Source organism: Nannobrachium achirus (assembly GCF_963921795.1).
Source record: "Nannobrachium achirus genome assembly, chromosome: 6".
NCBI classification, from domain to species: Eukaryota; Metazoa; Chordata; class Actinopteri; order Myctophiformes; family Myctophidae; genus Nannobrachium; species Nannobrachium achirus.
In genome coordinates, this window is record NC_137815.1 from 14,151,829 (window position 1) to 14,171,901 (window position 20,073).

Sequence of the window (20,073 nt, forward strand, 5' to 3'; positions counted from 1 at the left end):
CACACACACACACACACACACACACACACACGGTGAACAGTACCATCTTTGACCTTTATTTGTGGTGCCTTTGACTCCTGAATGTTGGCTTGTTGAATGCCTTTTTTTGAGAATACAGTACAGTACAGTACTGACTTTTATATTATTTTATTTATTCTTTACTTGCTGCACATTTATTTTATTTTACTTTTATCCAGTTATATTTTATTTTTGTGAAGTCATATTTGTGATTTCTTTTTTTTTGGAAATATTTGTAAATATTGTTGAACATAAATATGTTCATGCTGGATGTGTGAGGTACTCACCAGGGTTAGGGTTCGATGTTGCCATAAAATAAAAGGTTGACATCGCTTTTCTGACTTTTTGTCTTCCTGACCTTCTAGACCAGGTAAAAACACAGTGAATTCACAGTGCATAGTTCTATCAAAATGTAAGGCAATTTCTACCTTCTGAGTCATTTCATACTTTTTCACTTTGCCCCCTTGAAACTAGACGATGGTACAATATTTTTTTAACTTTTTTTGCACATAATGAAAGTAGGCATGTCATTCTTTCTGTCAAGGGTACTTGTGTTCCGTTACCATTTACCAATTTGTTGCTATGGCTTCCTAAAGTTTTTTTTCTTTGAACTCAAATATCTCAGAATCTAGATTTCTGAGGTTATTGACTGGTTTGCGCAGTGCGCACTCTCGAGCACCTATCTCCAAAACCGCTCACCGAAATCACTCCAAAATTTTTTTGGTAAAAAAAAAAATCCTCTTTTACCAAACCTCCCATTTTTGTTCCGATGTGAATATCGGATCATTTCCAATTTATTCCCTGGAATTGGGGCAGAAATGAATGGGACCTAATGGTGGCACTGGTAAGGGACGGGGGGCAGGGGGGGCTGGCACTCAAAGTGTTAAGCTGTTTTTTGATTTTTCTTACTTTTCCATGTGCCGTACATAATATTTATTTTCCGTAAATTCTCAGCATGCGTCTGTCTGGTGAAAGCAAATGTTTTTCAATATTGATATCGTGCCAGCTCCATGGGTCTTTTTGCCATTGTTCAAGGGTGACATTCAATGTGTTTCTTTCACTCCGCTGCATAATGCATATGGCGTGATATCTAATCCAGTTGTTATTATTTTCAGAGGTGGAAGTGATCTCTTGATATATTGGCCAGTATTTCAAATAGACTGCAGTCGTAACAGCGTGAGATCAAATCTAAAAGGGGTCTTTTTTTGACAGACACAGTGTCAGCACTCCATGACCACATGATGACTGGATCTGCACGCACACTCGCACAGGGGCGTCACAAGGGGGGGAAAAGTGGGACTGAGCTACTAGGGCCCGAGGTGGAGGGGCCTTAATTAATAATTAATAAAAAATAGCAGATATACAAGCTCACTTCTGGGGGGTCCCTGGAACTAAATATTTTGAGATGGAGGTCCGTGGCCAAATGCATATCATTTTGGTGGTCCTTGGCATAAAAAAGTTTGAGCACCACCACTGACATAGAAACGTAGGTTTTTCAAAAAACCATTCAAAGACTTTTCACGATTTTTCAAAAATAGCAGATCTACAAGCTCGCAGCGCGGCACTCGGTGCCGCGCTGTGTGAGCTTACAGTATATGCTATTTTTCAATAGTTAAAGCACAAAATGTGAGTGAAGTCAGTGAATCCTTGTACCCAGGGCCCAGAATTTGGTGCCGACACCACTGCACGCGCACATAATGCACACGCACACATATTGCAAAATGACCAAATCCACCATCGCCGAGAGTCAGGAGAAAAACACAGTCTATTGTTCCATTGTTTGTGATAAGGAATAACATAAAAATAAAGAATTTCCCAAAACCACGTCCCCATCCACGTCATGGGAAATGAGGCATAACCGTATGCCCCCTTTTCAGGTGAACTTTCACATTGCCACAACCAGGGACATGCTGGGCCCCTGATTCAGCCCGGGAAAAAGAGTTGGAGAGGCCCTCATTGCACCCTATAGAGAGAGATCATGACAAGTGACAAGCCAGTGGGCCAATTACTGTACTTGAGTTATATTTCGTCGTTGTCGGCTGGAAACCTTGTATGTCCAAAACCGTTTGTTTTGTATTTATCATTTTAAAAATGATTTAAACTAGTGAAAACAGCCGATCTACAAGCACGCGGTGCGAGGCGTTGTGTGCGGCTGTTTTCACTACTTTTGTGCAACGGCCTTGTATGATGAAGCAGGGCTTTGCTTTTGCGAAAAAAAATTATAAATTTGAAAATTGGAGTTACGAGGTTTCTGCCCGACAGTGACGATTTACTTTGTTGGCCGCCCAGCCCCCAAAATGGAACGAAGGCCGACATTTTATTTTTAATTCTTTCCTAATGGCCGGCCTGGACCAGCCGGGAATGAACCGACCGTTCGGGAGTTGTTCCGCTTTTCCCAATGGCCAGCACGTCCCTGGCCACAACAGCGTTGTTGTAGTGAAACCGAAACCATAAAACAGAAATTGTTACCTGTTGTTGTTCATACACAGTGACCTCTAAATAGACGGTGACCAAGCGTGACATGTCTGCTCCACCATCTGTTTAATGTCGTCTCCTGACCTACTTTACCTGACATGAAGCGTGGATCAGGCTGTGTGTGGATGGCAGACACACTGGGTAGAGCTCAGCTCATCCACGGGATGTCCACGGATACTGTACCGCACAGAACCACTGACTGTGTGTGTGTGTGTGTGTGTGTGTGTGTGTGTGTGTGTGTGTGTGTGTGTGTGTGTGTGTGTGTGTGTGTGTGTGTGTGTGTGTGTGTGTGTGTGTACATATACTGTACCAGATAGAACGATGTGGTTGTGTACTAGGGCATTCAACAAATATTCGAATATCAAAGTCACTATTCGACGTTGTTCACCGAAGTCGAATATTCGCTTATTTTTATTTTTTATTGTTTTCGAATAAAAAGAATATATAGTTTATAAAGCTTGGCTAGATAGGAAGTCATAAGAATGAGTTGTCAATGCCCCTGGTGGATGAATTTTTTAATACTTTATACCAGGGGTTCTCAAAACTTTTTAGGCAGTGACCCCCAAAATAAAAATATTTGAACTGGGGACCCTGACAAGCACTTGGAATTTTAGGTATTACATTTAATGTGACTCGGTTCTGCAGATAAATATTGTGAAAATGGCGGATCTACATGCTGTAGATCGGCTATTTTCACAATGTTCGCCTCTTGCTTACTATATATTTGACAGTTTGGACAGTCCTGTCGAATATTCGACTATTCGAATACTTTGAGGTCGAATAATTCGAATACTAAAAATCACTATTCGTGAATGCCCTAGTGTGTGTGTACATATACTGTACCAGATTGAACGATGACAAGAAATAATAATAATAATCCATATGCGTTTTACTTCCCGTATCAAAGTAAATGGCCACCTTTTTAAGAGCCCGGAAGCAGGTTGGAGTCCATTTTCAATACAAGAGTTCAGTGGAAGCGTGAACGTGAACTAAATATTGGACGCAAACGTCACAAGCCAGTGAAGCCACACAATCTTCCCAAGATTTTCATACTAAAATGGCATTTTTTTTCAGAGAGACAAATCAGGAGAGAATCTGCTTTATTTTTTACCTTTCTCAGTCCCAGCAACACACTCTCTCTGGATCTAATACCAGTAAACATAGGACGTTTGCGAGATCAGACGGCTCCCACCTAGGAGACCGTACGGATTTGTGTACCATTTTTCTGTAGTGGCTCCAATTCACCCTTTGTCAAGTCCCGCCCATTGTCCTGCCCCTCTCCACACCCATTGGTTGCTTTGACTTGGAGGGACATTCAGTGGGACATTCCATCCACTGCCATGTTAATTCAGTTGCTTCATATTGTTATTCTGTGTGCTCAATTCTAATTTCATACTTTGTTTCAGTCAATTGGAGCTGCTCAGTGGCAGCATAGTGAATCAGCATGTTTTTAAATGTTTTTATTTCTCCAAAAATTATGTTTTAGCTAATTCAACATAAAAAAGGCGGAACCAGGGCGGGACAAGGCAGATAGAGCCTGCTGGTTGGTCAGTCAGGGACCAACCAGGAGGCTAACAAAGGGTGAATTGGGATGGGATCTTTCTAATCTAAAGCAACCATCTTTGGTCTGTACAAGGATAATTGAAATGTAGAGCGGTGGTTATGAAATTGGGGTGCAGACTGCAGAGACATCCCGGGGTCCTTTCAGGAGGTTCCAGGGTGTCCATCCATCCATCTTCAACCGCTTATCCGTTATCGGGTCGCGGGGGTAACAGTTCCAACTGAGACTTCCAGATTTCCTTATCCTGAGCAACTTCCTCCACTCCCTCTGGGAGTATACCGAGGCGTTCCCAGGCCAGTTTGGAGATATAATCCTTCCATCTGGTCTTAGGTCTGCCACGGGGTCTCCTTGTCCCCCAGTGAAATTAGTTAACAATATTTTATACTTTTGCTATAAAAAAATAGCAAAAGTGAACCTGTTAAAAGTGAATTGTTGAAGATTTTTATCAACACAAAACATTCACTTGCACACAACTATTTTTAGATGGCGGTCTGCGGCCACATTTCAATTCGGTCTGACATGACAAAGTTCGACGAACCCTGAGACCCCAAACGCTCGCACACATTACACCCACACACATGTGTGAGTGTTTGTGTTGTTTTCTACACGTGTGCGTCACATCTCCCCGGAGACGGACAGACAAACCGCCTAAGCCAACAGCCCTGATCCAGGCCAGAAAGTGACGAATGCTAAACTGAGGGCGGCGATCGATCGCGCATGATGAACGACCCGGCCTCCCGAGTCACCGCCGCGTCGCCGCGCTATCTCAGCGCCGACCGACCAGGACGTCTGTGTTCGCTTTATTATGTACTGCGCTTCCCTCTCAAACGGGAATGGATGGGCCGTTGCACCCACCCCACCCCCATGCATTACGGATTTACAGTGCATTATATGTCATGTTAGGGAGCTAGACAGCTCTAGCCGCAGACACAATTGATATTTGTTAAGGCTTTTTGACACCTGCTAACGATTGGCACAGTTTCATCTGCGCCCCCCCCCCCCTCACCCCCCCTCATGCTGAGCAGATAAATAACCTCTCTTGAGGACATTCAATCTTAGGTTGTTTTTTTTAAACCCTTACGTGTCACTGACACTCAGCCATTTAAAGGCCTGTTCAACATGACAGTGGAGCATGGCGGTTTTACGCTCTGCTTCTCTGCGATCTCTCAATGTTCTTGAACGTACGGTAGCATTTTCAGGTCTATGTCAACATGGTAATGAATATGGAGGTCTTGTGTAATTCGGTTATTATGCAACAACTATTTGGCATGTAATGCTTAATGTGTGCTTTGGTGAAAAAGTGAAGCGAGACTTTTCAACTTTTTTTTTAAGATTTGTTTTTGTGCCTTTATTGATAGGACAGTAGACTGACAGGAAATGGGGGGAGAGCTGGGGAGTGACATGCGGCAAAGGTCGCCCGGATCGGGAATCGAACTGACGACTCCGCCTGGCACCCATGCCTATGTGGCAATGCCTAAGTGGTATGCGCCTGGACCAGTAGGCCAGCAGGCGCCCCACTTTTCAACTTCTAAAAACAAGTGACGACGTGAAACGAAAGGGGGAAAAAGTGTGTGTCACCCTTTTGTCGTACGACAAAGAGCTCGGCCGTGCGACGAGGCATAAATTACCCTTAAATCATGCTGCAGGCAGGACGTCCCTTTTCCTGAATGCCTGGACAGAAACCAGCCCATCAGGGCCCAGAGCAGAACATGCATGCAGGAGCGGCACAAGGGGGGGATGCAGGAGCGGCACAAGGGGGGGAAAAGTGGGACTGAGTTACTAGGGCCCAAGGTGGAGGGGCATTAATTATTTTATACTTTAGCTATTGAAAAGCTTGTAGATCTACTATTTTTGAAAAGTCGTGAAAATGTGTGCAAATCTTTGAATATATGTATTTTCTAAGCGAACATTTGCAACTCAAATTTAGCTTCTGGGGGGTCCCTGGAACTAAATATTTTGAGATGGGGGTCCGTGGCCAAATACATGTCATTTTGAGGGTCCTTCACATGAAAACGTTTGAGCACCACTGACATAGAAACATAGGTTTTTCAAAAAACAGATTTGAAATATTCAAAGACTCTTTCATAATTTTTCAAAAATAGCAGATATACAAGCTTGCAGTGCGGCACCAGCTTGAATATCTGCTTGTATATCTGCTATTTTTCAGTAGTTAAAGCGCAAAATAATGCGTTCCCAGTCTAAATGGGTTAAACCCCCTCCTCCCACCTATGAAGAACATTCATGGGGGACCCTCAGTGAATACCTTGTACCCAGGGCCCAGAATGTGGTGTGACACCAGTGAGGTGACGGACGGTGGGTTTGGAATGAAGGGCGTCAGGAAGGATGTTTAGGAGGATCTGACCTTCCTTCCTTCCCTTTTCTCTCTCCCTTTTCATTCCTCGTTTCTCCCATCGCCCCCCCTCCCCCACGACCCTCCCCCCCTCGCTCGCCCCCTTCCCCTCATTCGCTGCCTCCCTCCCTTTCCCCTTCCTCATTCTCACATAACCTTTTTTCCTCCATTCCTTTCTCTCTCTCTCTCTCTCTCTCTCTCTCTCTCTCTCTCTCTCTCTCTCTGTCCCCACACTCTGTTTTATCCCCGGTCTCTCAACTCTATTCAATTCAAAGAGCTTTATTGGCATGAGACAGTGCAAGGATGTGTAGCCTACACCATGATCGGTAGTCTTTAAAGAGGCGGTGCCATAGTTTTGTACTTTTCCTGGTTTTCATGTGTCTCTGAGGTTGACAGTACTTCATTAGACCCTCTGGTGTGGTTGTTATGAGCAATTATGTATTCCCTTTGTATTTGGGGTTTCTTCCTCAAGGCTGCCACCTTGTGCCGATACAAAAACACAGATAGAGTGACATCATATAATCATGATGGTAAAAGGGGAGGCTTTTACCATTCACCCAACACTGTGGGTGTGGCTAACTTCAGCTGGGTCACCACACACCATGACAACCAGGCATACTTAATGAACTGGTGGGTGTGGCCACATAAAAACCTAATTTTAACTCTTTCTGTACACTTTTTTTTTGGAAAAAATCTTCCTTTTAGTATAATCATAATACCTGATAATCATGTTTTGGGGGGTGGGGTGGGGGGGAATCATGACACTTCATCTTTAAGGTGGTTGTGTTCCATTATATCCCTCTACTATCACAGCAGCTCACGAATATTGCTGCTGTGTTTACACATTGCGGTACTTCACCCAGCAGGTATGGCAGTTTTTCGTAATTGGTCATGTTTTCAAACTCTCCTTGTGTGGTTATGATCTGTGGGAAGTATGTGTCTCTGATGTCTTCGTACAGTGGGCAGGCGGGTTAGGAAGTGTAGCTCAGTTTCCACTTCATTTTGTGTGCAGTGGGTGCAAATTCAGTTTTCTCTAGGGCAGGGTTCCCCAATTAGTTTTCCCCAAGGGCCGAATTATGTCTAGGTTGTACCAAGCCGAGGGCCACAACATTGCAGGGGGCGACGGTGGCGTTCCTACTACTCCAGCGACAGTTTTCGTTGTTGTCGGATGAAAATCTTGTATGTCCAAAACCATTCGTTTTGAATTTATCATTTTAAAAATGATTCAAACTAGTGAAAACAGCCGATCTACAAGCACACAACGCCTCGCGGTGCGAGGCGGTGTGTGCTTGTAGATCGGCTGTTTTCACTACTTTTGTGCGACGGCCTTGTATGATTTGCGAAAGAACGTAAAAGTTTGGAGATACGAGATTTCCACCCGACAACGACGATATACTAGTGTTGTTGCTGCTCTTATACCACCATTATTACTGGGGTTGGTGGGGGCCAGACAGTAGCCTATTGGGGAACCCTGCTCTAGGGAGCCAGGTATGCCTATATGACGTCCTTTCTGGAATGCAAGGCTGTGCTCACTGAGTCTGTACCTAGTCAAGATGTTTCTTTGTTTTGGGTCTGTCACCTTGCTCAGGTATTCTCCCCCTCTCTCCCTTTCCCCGTGCAGGACTTCAGGTCAGCGGTGGGGTCAGCGGTGGGGGAGGAGGGGGAGGCGGTGCTGGAGGAGCAGAGGCTGGAGGAGATTCTTGGCGTTCTCCCCCAGGTCTACACGCTGCACAGCAACATGCTGCTCCAGCTGGAGGCGCGCATCAGACAATGGTGAGAGGCGCACGCACGCACGCACGCACTCAAGCATTCACGCATGCACGCAGTAACGCACGCACACATACTGTATAGCAGGGGTCTTCAACAGGGGGTCCAGGAAATAGTGGAAATAGATCTGCTATTTCCACAATTTTTCAACATTTTAGAAAATATATTATGTAAATGATTATTGTGATTATCTCAAATAATTGCGATTAGGCGATTATGTAATAACTGTTACAGGCCATATCTCCATATCTTCATTTTTTTAAAGATTTGTTTTTGGGCTTTATGCCTTTATTGATAGGACAGTAGACTGACAGAAAATGGGGGAGAGATGGGGAGTGACACACGGCAAAGGTTGTCCGGATCAGGAATCGAACCGGCGACGCTGCCTAAGTGGTATGCGCCTGGACCAGTAGGCCAGCAGGCTTCCCCTCCGTATGTTTTGAAATAAATTAACGCCCTTCCTGATCTTACTACAGCGTCACGCGAAAGCATCAAAGAGTAGCAGATCTGTAAGTGTGGTGGGTCGTAGACCGCCATACAGTGTGATGAGTTGCAGCCCCAGCCTGAAGCCTCAAAAGTCTAGTATCTGCTCTCGTTCCATAGGGATGTCGGACTTTCACACGGGAGACCCAGGTTCGAAACCGGGTGGGGAGGTTCGGATCACCGTTACATAAGCTCACAACGCAGTGTGAAACTTCAGCTACTTTGGCTATTTTTGAATTTGAATCCTGAAAACATTTGTCTTGGACATATTACACAGTCTTTCCCCCAATAAATCACTGTTAAATCCCACAACCTGGTTTCCCACCATGCTGTAGGGAGGAGAGCCAGAGGGTGGTGGACGTGATCCTGTCTCACCGGGAGGACTTCGGGGTGTTTGACACCTACCTCTCTGAGTACGACCGCAGAATGGCTCTGCTGGACGAGAGCGTCAGGAGCAACGACGCCTTCGCTAGCATCGTCAAGAAGTTTGAGGTAAAAAAATCACTGGATGTAAGAGACTGAAAACTGACTTCCAGCTCTAAGACCTGTTTACAGTAGGTCAGGATATAACTGTGTGGTGTTTTTAGCTTTTGTGCTAACCACTAATACAGTACTTCTGGCTGTGTCTGTATGTATGTATGTACAGTATGTACTGTGTACTGTCCGTCATACAGTACAGTATTTTGCATATCACTGACTGCCTAGGCTCTATGCCAAGCCTCCAGAACCCTGGGGGCGCCCTGAAACCAAATGGACATGGTGGCCGTTTTGAGGTACTACAGTTGGGTCTACTAACCACATGAACGCGCATAGGCTTCTTTGTATTGACGCGCGTTCATACCGGAAGAGCTCGTTCATGAATTTGAGCCCCAGCGCGTCCATGAACACAAACTATGACGAAAAATGCGTCACAGTGGCCCCACTACGTCACGGTTTTACTACGCGGAAGGAGGGGTGAAAACACCTCATGCGCTGGGTGAGCAACTCAAGCGGACGGGCGGGGATATCTGGTGTCCTCTCTATTCTTATTCTAGGCTCTATGCACGGCAGCCATATTGGAAAGAAATGGGGCCTCTATGTTACTTCCTTCACGGGTCTTACCAATGATACTGATGAAGGCACAGTCAGGGTGCATGTTGGCTCACTGGAAACACTCAAATCGTTCCTTGAGCGTGTTCCAAATGCTGTGTAACATTGTGGGGATCCTTCATGGGGGTCCTTCACATTAAAATATTTAGAACCACTGTGGTGTGGGGTCTCACAGCACACCAGTGATCCAAGTGGGTCCACACTGTCCACACATATTGCTCAGTGGTCTAGCTATTGGGATGGCTGCTTTCTGCAACCGTTAATTGCGACCATAGGTCGCAGTTTACTATCAGAACCATCACAGCTTTCTGTATCCGTCCGTCCGGATGGGTAACGTCTGGTGTCAGATACTCAGAGCAGGGATCTCCTTATATGGGCATAAACAGGTGACATCACAGTGGTGTGGCTGGTCCAGACAGGGATCTCCATGTATGGGCATAAAAGGGATGGGGAGGGGTTGTGATGTCATGGGAACCACTAACAGAATCCCTTTTATGCCCATATATGGAGATCCCTGGTGTCATCAATATTAAGCCAATATCTAACAGGACTTCACATGGGAATGCCCATATATGGAGGAAGACAGCCCATATCTGTGTGGCTGGTTCATATCTCCATATATGGGCATAAAAGGGATTGTATGTATGATGTCAGAGACGTCATAGGACTTTCACATAACGAATAAATGAGTAGGCATGTTTGGGCTCTCACATCATATCTCCATATAAAGTTCTCCATTGGGTAGGTACCAGGAGTCTCCATATATACATCACTGGCCAGACAGCCATGACATGATGCATAAAAGGGCGCCCTGAGGCGTCTTACTAGTGTACTTACACGTTGAACAGTTTGTATGAAACTCCACTATTGCAGTGGATAACAGTGGAGCGTATGCGCGGAGGAGATAAGAGGTTTTCCGCCCGACACAGCAACGATATATTAACAGTATTTTATTCCCACAGGACAGCAGTCTGTAGTCTCACGTTCTCCTCCTCCTCAGTTGTTTGCACTGCAAAACTGTAGCGTTGCAGTTCCGCCCGAGCGGAGGCGTTCCACTCAATCTTCTCTCAGTTTAGGTTGTGTCGGCCAGCCTCCGTGGGGAGATAATGGCCTTTTCTAAACCTCCTCGTATCCTCGCCGCTCTCCACGGGGCTGACCTTTCTGCCGTCATACACTCCTCTTTCACACCAGCCAAACACCAGACCCGTCAGTTCAAAAAAGGCTAAGGTATGGCAACATGACTGGTGTCTTGCACGCGCGCCTTCGCGCGCGTGCAAGACACCAGTCATGTTGCCATACCTTAGCAACAGGCATGATACATTTATTTTAAGAAGTACATTCTATTTCCCCCCCCCCCGTTTCTACGGTTTCTTGGGCTGGATATGGCAGCCTGGAATGGTTGTTCAAGAGCTAAACTTGGCATGTTCGTAAACGTGCCACAATTAACAATAATGAATTGCACCTGTGCAGCTGACCTGCGGAACCTGGGAATATAGCATTTTGACAAGATGGGGAGAATACAAGTGTGGAATATCATTATAATACCTTGTTAAAGTGACCATCTATACTATAATTTTGCGAATGTCTGACTGAGTGAGTGAGTGAGTGAGTGTCTGTCTGTCCCAGCGTTTCTCCTCGGTGGCTGGAGCAATTGACCTGAAATCGCATCACTATCAGCATATGAACACACCTGACATAACTGTGAAGGCCGTTTGTCACTTACACAAATCGTATGCTGTATATTAGCATTTTTATGGTGTATCTATATCTATTTAGCCTACAGTACCTTTTGTGACCACACATGTTAAGGGAGGGGCGCTGTTGTTCAGGCCATGCACAATCACACACAAACCCACACACACACACACACACACACACACACTCACACACACACACACACACACGGGGTGGGGGGGTGTGTGTGCAGGCGGGTGGGCGGGCGGGCTGGGGGGGGGGGGGGCAGTATTTCTGTAGCCATTAAACGAAACGGGTTTCTTACATTGATGCTCCTACATCATGCAAGCACCAGTTAAAGTTACTTTCCATCCCTCATATACTGTGTGCACAGTGCACATCCCATAACCCACACACTGCACATCATCTTAGAGCTCATATCTTTGAACGGGTAAGGCCTAGTTTTGTAAAATTTTGCATTTGTAGTTATTTTACTGTAATTTAACAACATAATAACAAGCACAGATAGACAAAGAGACATTCATGGATTTATATTTAAAAGTAACTTTTATTTTCCCCCCTGGACCCAGGGTATGGCAGCTGCATACCCCTGCCATACCCAATTGACGCCCCTGCCCTCCTCATTGCCTCTCCGACATCACACACACACACACACACATCTCTTTATCCTCGCTCCTCCCCCGCCTAGGCTTCTGGTGGATTGGCTCGTAATCTGGGTTGTTTTATGATCACGGTGGTTCCTTCACGTTCCCTGCGTCTGCTCCTGTCCGTACCTTCCTCTTATAATGTTCCTCTTATAAAGCGCTGCTGTCTGCAGGGGCGTCGCACCAAATTCTGGGCCCTGGGTACAAGGATTCACTGCGGGGGCCCCCATGAATGTACTTCATGGGGGAAGGAGGGGGTTTAACCCATTTAGACTGGGAACGCGTTATTACGCGTTATTTTGTGCTTTAACTATTGAAAAATAGCAGATACCGGTATACAAGCTCACAGCGCGGCACCGAGTGCCGCGCTGCGAAGTTTTTTAAATCGTGAAAATGTGTGCAGGTCTTTGAATAATTCAAATCCTTCTAAGGTTTTTTGAAAAACCTTAGTTTCCCCATCTCAAAACATTAAGTTCCAGGGACCCCCTAGAAGCAAACTTTGAGTTACAAATGTTCGCTTAAAAATACATATATTCAAAGATTTGCACACATTTTCATGACTTTTCAAAAAAAAAAATCAATAGCTAAATAATTAAGCCCCCTCCACCTTGGGCGGGCCCTAGTAAAGCAGTCCCACTTTTCACCCCCTTGTGACGCTCCTGGCTCTCTGTAGTTTACCTTTGATGGGAACCCTGTCTGATCATGGGATATTGACCATTATTACAGTAAGGAAAGAACGTTGTGTGCACAGCTACAGCAATAGATTTCTTATTTCCATGCAGTCTTTTGCTGGACGATTACATTGATCTGCTGTTCATGTACAGTAGCTGAAATCACTTGACACATGAAGTCACCTTGAGGTGAAACATGTTTTCCTTTCATCCCGCCCTTCTTTGTCAACGATTCTATGCAGAGCCAATACGTCATCCACTGCTACATGTCTCAAGGATCACTCTCTAATATTTCCACAATTGCCACAAAACCTGTATATCCAGTCATTTTTGGAGCATTAACAAGAAGTTGAAGGATACAATTAAGACTAATAATGATGTTGTGCATGTTCACATCATGTATACATTACTTAAAACCATTTTTCAAATATACTGTTTGTGTGTGTGTGTGTGTGTGTGTGTGTGTGTGTGTGTGTGTGTGTGTGTGTGTGTGTGTGTGTATATATATACAGTATATATATATATATATTTTTTACTAAATTCAAATTACCAATTTTACAGATGTTTCCTGTTGAGATTGGCACATTTCCTGGGGCAAGCTGCCCAGATCACACATGTCACACGTGTCTTCTTATTTTTTCACTCTCAAAAAGCACCTGCAATGTAGTGCATTTGAAACTACATTGCAGTGCACATCATGGGGTGATCACTGCTCGCCTCCTGTGAATTGTTTTATTTTTGTTTTATGTCGTTGCTGAGTGAGGTCAGCAGACAAAGTGAGTGAGATGAAAAAAAAAAAAAAAAAAAAACGGGGTGAAATGTGCCAATCTCAACAGGAAACATCTGTACATTGAGGTGATGGTTTTGGTGCCCACCTGACCTGTATCCCTCTCTCATGCTGGTTATAGATGTATTTTGTTTATCTAGAAATTGATGTAGGTTTTTATTCAGTAACTCGTAACGTCCCCAAATTCAGCAGTTAACAGTCCCGTGCATTGATCTACAGTGACTGGATGACGCTATGGTTCCAGGCATCTCTCCATTGATTACCGAAGTGAGCCGACAAGAGACCAACTGTCCCTCCTCATGAATATTCATGAGCAGCTGCCCCTCACCAGAAATAGTCCGGCCCTGCAGGGCTCCTATACAGCCGACGTATAGAGGAGAGAAACCACATGTTCAATGTACATCGATATGATGCAGGGGTCTTCAATGTTTTCAGGCCAAGGACCCCTTATAGTTGAGAAAGCGATGAAGCAGGGACCCCCACAACCTTTTCATGGATTCCATATAGTTTCGTCGTTTGACAGCATGATCATCAGGGTATTTTCGATTCATGTCAATTTGTGTTTTAAGATCGTCGTTGTCGGGTGAAAACCTTGTATGTCCAAAACCGTTCGTTTTGCATTTATCATTTTAAAAATTATTTAGTGCGAGGCGTTGTGTGCTTGTAGATCTGCTGTTTTCACTACTTTTGTGCAACGGCCTTGTATGGTGAAGCAGGGCTTTACTTACAAAGTAAGTAAAGCCGTACAAATTTGAAACTTGGAGATACTAGGTTTCTGCCCGACAGTGACGCTATATTGAATCTAAAGAGCCCTCCCATACCGCAAATATACACCAGCACAAACTCCCCCAACGCATCCCGCATCACTCCCCCCCCCCCACACACACACACGCACACACACACACACACACCTCAGCCCCCCTCGCGCATGTGAGGCTGAACGTGCATGATGGATGCAGTGGCGTATCGCAGCGCAGGCTCTGGACCCCCCAGGGTCTGTGTGACCCTGCCTTAATGAGGGACAAGGAGGACTGAGGGAGTGGAGCCCAGGTCCACACAGGTCGCTCCACACCGCCCCCTGCCCACCGCTAAGAGGCACGCGGGGTCGTTTATCTACTGACCGCCGGCAACCTCTCTGAGTTTTCACCAAACCAAACGCTGTGATGTTGGATTCAGTGGCGTCAGTTCAGAAAAAGCTAAGGTATGGCAACATGACTGGTGTCTTGCACACCAGTCATGTTGCCATACCTTAGCAACAGGCATGATACATTTATTTTAGGAAGTACATTTTATTTTTCACCCGTTTCTACGGTTTCTTGGGCTGGATATGGCAGCCTGGAACGGTTGTTCAAGTGCAGCTAAACTTGGCATGTTAGTAAACGTGCCACAATTAACAATAATGCATTGCACCTGTGCAGCTGACCTGCGGAACCTGGGAATATACCATTTTGTCAAGATGGGGAGAATAAGTGTAATACCTTGTTAAAGTGACCATTTTGTAAAATTTTGCATTTGTAGTTATTTTACTGTAATTTTAACAACATAATAACCAGAACAGATATACAAAGAGACATTCGTGGATTTATATTTAAAAGTAACTTCTATTTTCCCCCCTGGACCCAGGGTATGGCAGCTGCATACCCCTGCCATACCCAATTGACGCCCCTGGTTGGATTTTGGGTTTGTGTGCGTTGAAACGTTTTAAGGTTTCAGTCACCTTTTTGACGTTACGAAGCGTCACCTGACCCTCGTTCTTTCAGCATGGCGTCCCTTTTTTGTGCACGATACAAATTTGACAAGTTTTCTTTTAATTAAAATTACAATCTTACAATGCGTCGCATTGTTGAGAGCCTTGCTATTCGTCGCACAACACAATATATAACATATAATATTCACATGGCTTTTCAGTCAGTGACCTTCCCCCAACACGCACGCACACACACACACACACACACACACACACACACACACACACACACACACACACACACACACACACACACACACCTCTCTCTCTCTCTCTGAATGCTCTAAGCTGGGGTCCAGCGGTGTGGCTGCTGTAATCTCATTGTGGACGTGGTGATGACAGTGATGAAGTAGCTCTGGACCCTGATCAGATCACTGCTGGACCCTTACACGATTAAAGAGACCCCTCTCCACAGCCAATGGCTTGTTTACTGGACCAGCTCTACTAAGCCAATACGCCGTGCATGTGTGCGTGTGTGCGTATGTCCGTGCGCGTCTGGGTGCATGGTAGAGGTGGAACGAATCTAGTCTTTTGAGTGGCTCTTTGAAATGAACGATGGGATCCGGCTTGCATTATAGGGAGCTGTTCCTTTCTAAATGAACAGTGGTGGGAAAAGTAGCCTACTCAAATTCTTTACTTAATTAAAAGTATCAATACTGCAACGAGGAAGTACTCTCCCAAAAGCAGAAGTTGGGAATTAAAATGTAAATCTACAAGCTCACAATGGGTCGCAACGCGACGCATATATGTATATATGGCAGAAATGAATATAGGGTTGAAGTGATTTGTAATTATAATAAAAATCTACAAAGTAACTAGTAACTTAAATGAGCCAGTCTTTTGAACGGCTCTTTGAAGGGAACGGATCCCAGAGATCCAGCTCACTTCAAAGAGCCATAAATCCCATCTCTATTGCATGGAATGGGAAATGAGTGTTTACTGTCAATATTCCAGGATGACCTCCCACTTGGGTAATGACGCCCCCTGGCGATCATTCAGAGAAACTACTTCAGCTCCCGTACTAACGTAGGTAGGAAGGGCCTGTCACTCAAACCGGAGTGACCCGCCTCCAGGCTATATAAGCCCCCGGAGGCGGAAGTAACATCCTCTTTTCACTCTCTGCGATATCACATTCAGATAAGTTGAAACTCAGCCTTTGTATTTTATTCTTCGCGCATTAGCCTAAAGCGGTGGCATTGGAGTCGCCCACCGGCGAGTGTAGAATTATACCCGTACTTAAGAATAATTATTCTTGTCCCGTCCTAAACCGACGGTTTTCTTTTCTATAACAAAGAAATTTACCGCTTGTTCAGGCTTCTGCCCGAACCAAGCGTGGCCTAGCTTTAGCCGTTAGCTTGTTAGCTCGTCAGCTTCCTTTGTTAACGTTAGCTACACTGCTTCGCTATGAACCCTCTTGCTTTCTGCCGAGGGAATGTATGTTTGTTCTGCTGTTAGCTTGTTAAGGCCTCTGCCTGAACCAAGCGTGGCCTAGCATTAGCCGTTAGCTCGTTGCTCGACAGCTTCCTTGTTAACGTTAGCTACATGTTTCGCTATGGTCCCTCTTGCTTTTCTGCCGAGGGAATGTATGTTTCTGCCTGAACCAAGTTTGGCCTAGCTTTAGCCGTTAGCTCGTTGCTCGACAGCTTCCTTGTTAACGTTAACTACACTGCTTCGCTATGGTACATCGGTTCCACCTGGCTAGGGCAGGCCTCGGAGCCTGCGCTCCACCAGGAGGGCTTAACGCTCTGGATCCTACAGCCCAGGCTGTCCGCCCCAGGCGGCCCGCACCGATAGTCAAGGTGCGGCGCTGCCGTCCGGGGCACCGCTTGTTCAGCAGCGCGCCTTGGTCAAGATGGCGCCAAGCGACGTGAGACACCGCCTGCCGTGCAGCCGACCGCAGCTAGCTCCACTGTCACTGGAGCTGGCGGGTCTGGCGGAGTTACCGCGAGGAAGGTGACTAAGAAGTCTAACAATATCCCTCCGGTGACCATTTCTCCTACGGGCGCGGTGCCTAAAGAGTAGCGTTGTGATGTGACCGTCGGGGACGTCCCCTTCGACGTGAACTTTAACAAAGCAGTCCGATCCTTCAGGCGCGAATCGGACCTGAGCTCCAGTCAGAGCTAGGGTTCGTACTCAGGATACTCTGAGGACGAGAAGGAGGAGGACATGGCGGAGGAGGATGGCTCTCGCCCTGTCTTTACAGTGAAAGGTAAGGCCCCTGCGGCGCCAGCACTTCAACTGCCCCTCCACCCGCCAGTCAAGCGGGTGGAGCGGGTGGAGCGATGGCAGAGGACTTTGGTTTTCTGCAACGGAGATGTTGGATTCACTAAAGCGCTACAATCCTCATGGAAGTTACACAAGCACAATCTTTTCTGGGTTCTGTCAGACCCCAGTATAGAGTGGTGGGCACGACGTTTATTTTCTGTACCCCGCGTCGGGGAAATGAAAATGAGAATGTCGATGTATATGCCTCCTGTGTCCCAGATAGATCTGTTGAAAGAACAAAGTCTGTTTCTGTCCAACTCTATTGCACTAGCACAGATGACTCCATCTTGCATGACTCCTGTAAAAGTGTTGAAAGTCCTGTCAGGACTTTTTAATCAATCAGGGGTTTTATCAGCAACCAGTATTGTTAATGTCAAACATTTATATGGTTCCTCTTACACGCGAGGGGAATATCCCTCGCGTGAACAATGCAATGAATTTAACGATGAGTCACTAATTCTGTCGGCCTACTATGAGCCCTCGTCACGGGACAAGCATGAAGGCCATAGCGCAGGTATTAAACGTAAAAGTTCCTCCCCTGTCAGGGGAGAATGCTTTAGTTGCGGACATTGTAGAGGGGGATTGTGTTGGGGCAGGGGTCCGTGGTGTCACCCGGTTCCCCTCCCCCCAAACGAGGACGTTTATTTTCCCCGCGTCGGGGAAATAAAAATGAGAGTGTCAATGAATATGCCTCTTGTGTCCCAGATAAATCTGTTGAAAGAACAAAGTCTGTTTCTGTCCAACTCTATTGCGCAGACGGCTCCATCTTGCATGCCTCCTGTAAAATTGATGTAGTCCTGTCAGGACTCCTTTGTCAATCACAGGTTGTGTCAGCAACCAGTAATGTTATGTCAAACATTTAGATGGTTCCCCTTACACGCGAGGTGAATATCCCTCGCGTGGTCAATGCAATGAATTAACAATGAGTCACAAAATTCTGCCGGCCTACTAATGAGCCCTCGTCAAGGGTCAAACATAAAGGCCTTCCCCGCGTCGGGGAAATGAAGATGAGAATGTCAATGTATATGCCTCTTGTGTCCCAGATAAATCTGTTGAAAGAACAAGTCTGTTTCTGTCCAACTCTATTGCACAGACGACTCCATCTTGCATGCCTCCTGTAAAATTGATGTAGTCCTGTCAGGACTCTGTAGTCAATCACAGGTTTTTATCAGCAACCAGTAATGTTATGTCAAACATTTAGATGGTTCCCCTTACACGCGAGGAGAATATCCCTCGCGTGGTCAATGCAATGAATTAACAATGAGTCACAAAATTCTGCCGGCCTACTAATGAGCCCTCGTCAAGGGCCAACATAAAGGCCTTAGGACAGGGGCTAAGATAAATGCATGCCTCCTGTAGTAATGATGGAGTCCTGTCAGGACTCGATAATCAATCACAGGTTTTATCGGCAACCAGTAATGTTAATGTCAAACAATTATGTGGTTCCTCAAGCGCGCGAGTGGGATATCCCTCGCGTCGACAATATGACTCCTTTATGCATGCCTCCTGTAAGAATGATGGAGTCCCGTCAGGACTCTTTAATCAGTCAGAGGTTTTATCAGCAACCAGTAATGTTAACGTCAAACAATTATATGGTTCCTCATGCGCGCGAGTGGATTTTCCCTCGCGTGAGCGATGCTATGAATTTAACCTTGAGTCAGAAATTCTGTCGGCCTACTATGAGCCCGGGTCAAGGGACAAGCATAAAGGCCTTAGAGCAGGTATTAAACGTAAAAGTTCCTCTCCTGTCAGGGGAGAATGCTTTAGTTGTGGGCGAGTCTGTTTATCAGTCGAATCGCTTTGCTCTTCCTGTCGCTCTATCGAGCGAAAACCGAACGCTTCCGGTTTCACCGGATACGGATTCGCTAGCTCCCCGCTTCCGGTCCGGCCGCAAAAAAGCTCCGCTAGTCAAGCGGTACAATCAGAAGGTGTTCCCGCCTTGCGGCCTATTGAACCCCTGCGCTCCGCATCCGGGTGTTCCGGATACGGATACGCAGGTTCCCCACTTCCGGTCCCGCCGCAAAATAGCTCCGCTAGTCAAGCGGTACAACCAGAAGGTGTTTCCGCCATGCGGCCTATTGAACCCTTGCGCTCCGCATCCGGTCGTTCCGGATACGGATACGCAGGTTCCCCACTTCCGGTCCGGCCGCCAAAAAGCTCCGCCGTCACGGAAGCACAGTGGTGGGGTTTCTCTCGCTCAAAACACGCTAGCACGCTGCGCGCGCCAGTGGAAGTTATGCAACCCGAGCCATTGGGTATTTCGAACGATAACCAGGGGTTACAGGTTACAGTTCGCAGACATACCCCCGCTTTCGAGCAGGGTTATTCATACCAGGGCGCGTGGTTTAAAAGCAAGTCTTTTGAGAGAAGAGATCAGCTCATTGCTAAGCAAGGGTGCTATAGTGGAGCTGGACAGGACCCAATCCCGCATGGGATTTTGGAGCCGTTATTTCCTGGTGCCCAAAAGGGGGGGGGGCTACGTCCCATCCTGGACCTAAAGGCACTAAACGTGTACCTGAAG

At 46.1% G+C, this 20,073-nt stretch overlaps 1 protein-coding gene across 2 annotated transcripts in view; it reads left to right on the plus strand.

Moving 5' to 3' along the window:
- fgd5a (FYVE, RhoGEF and PH domain containing 5a) overlaps nucleotides 1–20,073 on the plus strand; it is a 96,325-nt gene that overhangs the window by 38,882 nt on the left and 37,370 nt on the right. For both annotated transcript variants that reach the window (XM_080727738.1, XM_080727739.1), the window contains exons 6-7: nucleotides 8,026–8,177; nucleotides 8,990–9,146. In XM_080727738.1, coding sequence (XP_080583864.1) covers nucleotides 8,026–8,177; nucleotides 8,990–9,146 — 309 coding nt within the window. The remainder of the gene's footprint in view (nucleotides 1–8,025; nucleotides 8,178–8,989; nucleotides 9,147–20,073) is intronic.